At 43.6% G+C, this 8,402-nt stretch overlaps 2 protein-coding genes across 2 annotated transcripts in view; both read left to right on the top strand.

The window, feature by feature from the left end:
* The window catches only part of smarca4b (SWI/SNF related BAF chromatin remodeling complex subunit ATPase 4b), a 14,451-nt gene extending 12,407 nt beyond the window's left edge, over positions 1-2,044 (top strand). The window contains exons 27-29 of the mRNA XM_016509386.1: positions 140-266; positions 390-526; positions 653-2,044. Coding sequence (XP_016364872.1) covers positions 140-266; positions 390-526; positions 653-691 — 303 coding nt within the window. The 3' untranslated portion in view covers positions 692-2,044. The remainder of the gene's footprint in view (positions 1-139; positions 267-389; positions 527-652) is intronic.
* A 2,842-nt stretch (positions 2,045-4,886) lies between these two features.
* Positions 4,887-8,402, top strand: part of ldlrb (low density lipoprotein receptor b) — a 13,106-nt gene continuing 9,590 nt past the window's right edge. Inside the window, exon 1 of the mRNA XM_016509385.1 lies at positions 4,887-5,106. Within this exon, the coding sequence (XP_016364871.1) occupies positions 5,046-5,106 (61 nt within the window). The 5' untranslated portion in view covers positions 4,887-5,045. The remainder of the gene's footprint in view (positions 5,107-8,402) is intronic.

Raw genomic sequence — 8,402 nt, 5'->3', positions numbered from 1 at the left:
CTCTCTCTCTCACACTCACACTCTCTCTCTCTCTCACACACACACACACACACTCTCTCTCTCACACTCACACACACACACTAACCTACAGATGCATTTACTCTTTTGTGTGTGTGTGTGTTTTGTGTGTGTGTTTCAGATCTATGAGGACTCTATCGTGCTGCAGTCGGTGTTCAGCAGCCTGCGTCAGAAGATCGAGAGAGAGGAGGAGAGTGACGGAGAGGAGAGTGAGGAAGATGAAGAGGACGAAGGCTCGGATTCAGAGAGTCAGTCAAACTCAAATTCAAAAGTTATTTATGTGTGAACTAACCACTAGCTGGATCATGACCATGAACTACTGACCGTGTGTGTGTGTGTGTGTGTGTGTGTGTGTGTGTGTGTGTGTGCAGCTCGGTCTGTGAAGGTGAAGATTAAACTGAGCCGTAAGGACAGAAGCGCAGAGCGCGGCAGAGGACGCAGGAGAACCGCGAGAACAAGAGCGAAACCTGTCGTTAGTGACGACGACACAGATGAGGATCAGGAGGAGGTGACAAACACACACACTCATGCACACACTCACAAACACACACACACGCATGCACACACTCACAAACACACACACAGAACATTTAGTCTCATCATGTGTGTGTTTGTGACTCTGGTGTTTGTTTAGGATCGGTCCAACAGCGCCAGTGAGGAAGAGCAGGGATGAAGATCCACAGCAAACCATTAAAGATACAAACACACCATACAGTAGAAGAACACAATCATCCCTTCATCAGCACCCAGAATAATCGTTCGTTCATACATTCATCATTAAGAAGGAATCTCTGCCTGTACTGAGATGCTGTGGCTGTTTGAGTTTTAAATCTCAGTGAGTTTTCAGACCTGGACGAGATGCTCCTCAGACATCGTCATGTTTCTGTGACGTTTAATATTAGACGTTGCTGTTTTAGAAGAGCAATATTTGTGATCGTCTGTCAAATGATCTAGTATAAACCCAGTAACCTGTCAGTTAATTGCACTAGTGTGTCATTAGGAGAACATTAGCATGTACAGTAGATGTAATAGATTAGAAGCAGCCTGTTATACGCTCATATGATTGTTGTTTTGTTGTACAAGCGGGGTGTGTGTGAAAGACCAGTTTTAAGGCCGTTAACACACTGACCGGACGCTCACGCTTACATGCGCTTGAGGGAAAGTGTTTGGAGGGTTTTTGCAGACCGAAGCTCTCTGAAACACTCATCTTGCGCTGAAGTACTCGAGTAAAGGACAGACGCACGAGAAGCGGTTCCCAAACACGCTCCTGGACCCCCAGCACTGCACGTTTTGCACCTCTCCTCTGTCCGACACCCATTGCAGGTGTTGGAGTCTCTACTAATGAGCTGATGATCTGAATCAGGTGTGTGTGATTAAGGAGACATCATGGAAATCATGGAAATCAAACCCCTGCGCTCGGGGACGCTGCAAACACACGGGAACAGAGCTTTCTCACAGAAAGCGGCTTTATGAAGCGGATCCCGGTCTGCTCCCATCTCTTGTCCCTGAATCGTGTCGCTGCTCGTTTGTGTAACGCTGAAATACGCTGAACTCTGTTTCTGTCGCTCGTATTGCTGGAAATCGCCAGCTCTGATTGAAAATGGATGATGTCTGTTGATTTGTAACTGCTGAACGCCTTAGAAGAGAATGGCCCTGTGTGCGTCTGAGTGTTTATTCACGTTAAAGCAGGCTTTCTCAGCTCCATCCCTAATCAAACACACCTGAACAAGCTAACCGAGGTCTTCAGGATCACTAGAAAGCTACAGCCAGGTGAGTCTGACCACAGCTGGAGCTAAAGTGGATCTGGAGGACCGGAGCTGAGAAGTCCTGTGTTAAATCATCATATCTATAACTGTTTCTGGTGTTTTGACGGCTGATCTGCTCTGTTACTGTAGTAGATGAATCATATTATTCCTGAAGTTTCTAGCGGCTGTTTAATGGCATGTGCTCTTAACTGTAGTGAATGTATGTTTGTGTGTGTAGATCTTCATCCACTGGATGAAACCCAATAAACATCACAACCTCATGTCTGTGTTTGTAGTTGTCCATTGTATTTTCTCTGATATACAGTATGAAACGCTCAAAGTCTGACCTGATGTGGATGATGTGGTCTGGTCTGGTTCTCAGGTGGTTTTCCAGCTGATCCTGAAGGTGTGGGTTTTGTGTAAGCCAGCCAGACTCAATAAATCATTCCTAAATGGACGTCTTGTAATGCTGGAACCGAGAACAAACCCTCCACAAACTGCTGTATTAAACACTGAAGCACAGAATCCTCTGGAATGTCACTGTATACCTTACAGGTATTACTGAAACAGACACAAACACTTCTTAGTGTGTACTACAAACACTTTGGAGTGTATCTGCCAGGCAATAGTGATTTTGTGTGTAATATGACACAGTAACCACTAGGTGGCGTTCTTGAACAGTTTTAGCGAGTTCACTGCAGATTTCGAGGAAAAGTGACAACGTTTGTGGAGTTTGATTGTTTACATCTGAAACAAACAGTGAATGTGATGATCATGTTGCTCTCACAAAAACACTGAAGAGAAAAACTTCAGGAAAGCCACTACACCACTTTTTATTTTTGCCAGATGAAGTTAATATCATTACTGCTGCTCATGTCACAAGTGTTCTGAAGACACGATGATGATGATGATGATGATGAGTTTGTGTGTATCTCTCCACATCTAAACAGAAAGACGACAAATGCATTGCCTCATTTTCACCAACTCTTGTCTCTAAAGCACAAACACTGAGTGTGATTTCACCATAAACTCATTCACACTGTTTTGGACTCATGACTTTAAACACTGTTCTTCTGGAGCATCAGTAAATGTTTTCATCTTCTGTAATAGTTGTGTTTGAGTCCCTCATTGTCCTCGGTGTGAAAAGATGGATCTCCAATCATACGCTCACTGTTGGAAAGGGGTCAAATACGCAGAAGATGCTGGAGGATTTTTCATGAACAGCTATCACATGTCGTGGATCATCCAGGTAATGACACACAGCATTACGGTTAAAGGGTGTGTACAATTTTGAACAGATTTTATAAATTGAATTAAATTTGAATTGTCTTGTGAAGTAAATGTAAACATCTGTTGTGAAGCAGCTTATTTTTATTAGCATTTTCAGCAATTTTCATGATCCCTTTTAAAATGATTAACATTTTTCATATTCTGCAAGGGGTTTGTAAAGCTATAGCAGAGCTGTATTGGTCTTCAGGATCTTCTGCAAACACAGTCACACTCTCCAGGAGTCTGCTTTGTGTCCCTCGCGAGTTCCTGTTGAACTAGAGAAGTTTCTGCTGTAATGATTAACAGTCTGAGGTCGCTTCACAAACGCTCTTTGAGAGGGACGATCTTCTGAGGCGAGGTTCCTCTCATTCCTGAAGTCATCCAACAGACATTTCAACATTCCACTCGTGCTTCAGAGAGTGTGTCATCGTCCCGTCTCTCTCTCACCTGTCTGACCCTCGTGAAACTCCCTCTCTGCTTCACAAGCCTGATTCCTCATCACTTTAACCATATTGAACACTATTCAGTTCATTATAAGGTGCATACGATTGTTTTTAACTTTCAGGATATCAAATTTGCAAACTAGTTTTCCTCCGCACTGAAGAGTGATTTTAAATATGCAAAATAATACAAGCGTTCCGCGTGTGGCATTCAGTCTGCGCTCCTGATATTCAGCGAGTAACTCATCTGTTAATGGAGGCCTGCGGAGCTCGGAAACATCATTTCCCTGCATCTACAAATACAATGCAAATCATGTTCCCTCCGGCTGAGCTGGACGATCCCTAGAGACAGATCCCCTGCGAAGACCTCGATGACCAGACGAGTCCTCTGCTCAATCTGACCTGTGCTGCAGCCTGGAATTAAACCACACTATGCTGGTTTGGTCTGGCCCCCGACTGAGCCTGGTTTCTCCCAAGGGTTTTTCTCCATTTCTGTCAGCATGGAGTTTTGGTTTCTTGCTGCGGTTGCCTTTGGCTTGTTTAGTTGGGGACGCTTGACTGATTGCACAGACACTATCACATCACTGAACTGACTTTAACTGATAAGACTGTTTACTATTGTCCTCTTGCATTATCGACACTATTTTCCTGTTTAACACTGTAAAGCTGCTTGACAATCTGTACTGTATAAAGCACTATATAAATAAAGGTGACTTGAATTGACGGCGTGACCATTTCAGTTTTTTTACTTTTATTGATGATATTGTAAATAGCAGATGATCTCAGGCTTTATATTCTATGTAATATGATTCCGCTTAAACAAATTCATGTCTGATCCTCATTTCTGGGAAATATTTTTGTTTTCAGTTTGAAATTTTACAGTGCGATCAATATTTATCTCTTATTTTTAAGGAACAGGGACATTCTGAGTATTTGTGAGCTGGTTTCACAGTAAGAGCAGTGTGAGGCGTTTTGGCCCCTGAGGGCCCGATTCAAGGACTCAGGGGTTTCAGGCACCATTCAGTCTGCTTGATTTATATTCTGTGATTTATATCAGCCCCGGCCTCATGTAAATGATATTAGCCCACTATCCATGTTAGATATGAGCTTTAAAAAACCCGATGAAGGAGCACAGGTGTGTTTGTCATGCATGTGTATTTTCAACAGGTGTGTAACACGCAGCACCCGCTTCTCACAGAGTTAAAGAGATGCTCGGATACTGCTGTGTCTCATTCATGCTCTTATCTGCACGAGGAAGCGCCCCGTGTGTAAACTGTCATAATGATAAGAGCATTAACCGCGAGGCTCCGCCCACAGCGCTGACGTTCCTCATTTCAAATATCACACCACTGGCAGAGCCACGCCCCCAGCCGGCTTCATTCAAATGGCTGGGATTTGCCCCGGGAGGGCAGAACTGCCCCGTCACTGATCACGAGAGTGCGGTACCGGTCCGCTCAAGCATCAGAGCGATTCGCGGACCTCTGATAATATTCAACTATTGAAAACGCTGAACAGCGAGCAGCGCCTCCGTGACTGATATCGATATCTGTGATTGATCGGAACGGTGCAGGTGATGGAGATTCGGATCGGCTTCATCTGCTCGGTTCTTCTGCTTCACTGCGTCCACGGAACCCGTGAGTGTCGGTTTATGATGAAGATCTGCTTCTCTATGTGTGATGAGCCTTGTTTCACAATTCTGCGATTTCTTCTGTGCTTTGTTTCTTCTTTCTTGGGATTTTCTGATGTTGTTGAAACTCTTCCTGTTCTTGTTTTGCTCTGTGATTAAACGGCGGACGCTGTCTGGGGCTTTTATCTCGGGGTCTGTTATACAGTGTATATAAATGTTTATTAGATCCGGTGTCGGTGTTTTATGATTGTATCGCGCGTGGACTTCATGCGGCGCTGCGCAGACCGATAGGCGGCTGACTTGAAGCAGTGCATGCCGGTTACAAATTTTGTCCGACTTGAACCGGATGATTTGTGCTACCCTGTCAGATTAAATTAAAGCAGATGGTAGCATAATTCGATAGCGAAAAGTGCTACCTATCAGATTTTGCTTCCAGCATGATATTAATAAGGTGTGAGGCTTTATTAACATGTACACCTACCCCAACCCTAAACCTACCCTTACAGTAGGATAAATACAGTGTTGGTAGCATAATCTGATAGGTAGCATTATTTTGTCAGAACACCGAATTCTGCACCCCTGCCAGATTATGCACCCCCTCGTTGAAGTCGCTACCTGATTAGGAGAACATTAGCATGTACAGTATAACCCCTCCCCCACACCTACTCCTAAACCTACCAATACTAGGGGGTGCATAATTTGTCAGGGTGCAAATTTCGGCACTACACCGGCGCCGACGCCAAAGTACCGCGATACTTCGAGAGCAGCCGGTGTTCTGTCGATTTGTGCTGCCCTGTCAGATTTTGCTACCTCCCATTAAAGCAGTGGGTAGTACAATTCGACAACAGGTAAAAATGCTACCTGTAAAATTATGGTTTAATAATGTCTACACCTACTCCAACCCTAAACCTACCCTTACAGTAATGCAGATACAATAAATATTGTTGTTCAGTGTGAGAAAAAGGACGCAATATGCGTCGATGCTAAGACAGAGATTTGGCTTTCCTTGGACATGACAACATATTTTAACAAATATATATGACTCGCAAGTAATCGCACATGCTCAGTTAATCTCTCTCTCATTCATTGTTTGTTTAGGTTTGTTAAGTGCAAATCTATGGAGCCTCAGTACAAATCAGCATGGTACACATTATGTTATCATTACTAACTTATTTAATATTCAGTACACATGCACGAAGTGTAAAACATTGATGTGCGCATGCACAGTAAACCCTGGTAGGACAATCTGACGGAGAGCATTAAAGGTGCATTCGACTTAACACAGCGCTGCGCAGATCGATCAAATTCTGACTTGAAGCAGTGCATGCCGGTTACAAATTTTGTCCGACTTGAGACGGTGCCGACGCCACGTGACGCCAGATTCACCGCATGACAACAATCACGTGTGTTTCGGGTTTATTCTAACCTTTTCAATTCCAATAATGGTCACAAATCTGTGTTTTTAGAACAGTAAAAGGTTTATACTGTATAGGGCTGTCGCAGTGAAGGAATTTCCCTTGCGGTCATTTTGAATGGCTCAATAGCGCGGTATGCTGTATTATCGCCATATATATATATATATATATTTGACAAATATTGCATTTAATTCACTTCATCTGTGATGGAGTATGCAAACACCAGGCTTGTTTGAGACGCGCCTCGCCTGAAATGAAGGCGGCTGCAGTGAAGTAAGCGCAGTCAGACGGACAGATCTGAGCTCTCGAAGTGAACAGATACCTACGAGATCAAAGACAGATATCGCGTTATTCTCACTCACGTGCTGTGGACACTCAAAGTGCTTGCTATTTAATTCCATACGAAAGGCGTATTTATCATCCATTTTTACTTTAATACAAACATGTATTTTAGATTTTTATAGAAATATGACAATCGCATATCTCACACAGAGATCGCGCTGTCATAGTGTTATATATGACACATATTATATATGTGATATAATATTCATGCATAATTTAAATACATACTCACATGAAACCAGATAAAGAAATAAAACATTTTAGAAGAGAACGCAGCATCACAGGTGTCTGAACCAATGAGCATGAAGCTGTGTCGTCAGGCAGTCGTTTCCCATCATGCTTTAGGTCAGCGCAGTCGGTGGAGAGGTTTTTGGCACACGTCAGCATGACATCAGAGCAAGTCGGACGTAACTCGGACACATTTCTAACCGGCATGCATCTCGCGGTGATCGCCGGTGATCGGTTCTGCGCAGATTCTGCTCCTCTCAAACACGCCTAAAGAGAGAGAGAGAGGGAGAGAGAGGGAGACAGAGAGAGAGAGAGGGAGACAGAGAGACAGAGAGAGAGAGAGACAGAGAGAGAGAGTCTGGATCAGGTAACATTCACATGTGCATGTATGTGTGTGTTTATGCAACAGCAAATGCTTCTCTGAGTAGTTTCCTGTGTACACGTGAACCCTCTTCTCAAACATTCGCTCGCTGTTGATTGAATGTTTGTTTAAAAAAATGGTAATTAACTTCTCGCAACAGATAATAAACAAACTAATAGGAAGTCATGCGTGTGTGACAGTTCTCCGAGCAATAAAGCACCCCTCGGTGCCTGTGCACCCCTGGAGCGGAGTGTGTTTGCTGGCTTCTAGGTGCAGTTGTGTTCAGATATAGCTGTCTGATTCACAAGGGCGCATCCTGATGGAGAGGAGTCAAAGACGAGAGATACAAGATATTGAGGCATGGGGGAGGGCGGTAGATGGGGCGATGGGAGACAGAGAGAGAGAGAGAGACAGAGAGGGAGAGAGAGAGAGAGAGGGAGACAGAGAGAGAGAGGGAGACAGAGAGACAGAGAGAGAGAGGGAGACAGAGAGAGAGACAGAGAGACAGAGAGAGAGGGAGAGGGAGACAGAGAGAGAGAGGGAGACAGAGAGACAGAGAGAGAGACAGAGAGACAGAGGGAGAGGGAGAGAGAGAGATCTGTTTTAGGGAGTGTAGTTCTCAAGATTCAAATAGCTTTATTGGCACGGTGAAAGGAATCTTTACATTGCCAAAGCTTTAATAACACTATACATACAAATATATATATATATAAAAAGTTACAAAATATACACACACATACAAAAATAAAATAGATTTTTAAATATAACATGGCAACAGAAATGTTTTTTTTTTAATCTTATAATATTTATAAAGGTGTCTATGCATATAATGCAGTGTGAAGGTAGTTCTCACGTTAGTTGTCCTCTCTTACACACACACACACTCTCTCTCTCTCTCTCTCTCTCTCTCTCTCTTACACACACACACACACACACTCACTCACACACACACACTCA

This window comes from Sinocyclocheilus rhinocerous, unplaced genomic scaffold (assembly GCF_001515625.1).
Source record: "Sinocyclocheilus rhinocerous isolate Xijiao unplaced genomic scaffold, SAMN03320098_v1.1 scaffold1615, whole genome shotgun sequence".
In the NCBI taxonomy this organism is placed as follows: Eukaryota; Metazoa; Chordata; class Actinopteri; order Cypriniformes; family Cyprinidae; genus Sinocyclocheilus; species Sinocyclocheilus rhinocerous.
Note: the sequence above shows the minus strand (reverse complement) of the source record. Positions and strands in the feature narration are given on the sequence as shown.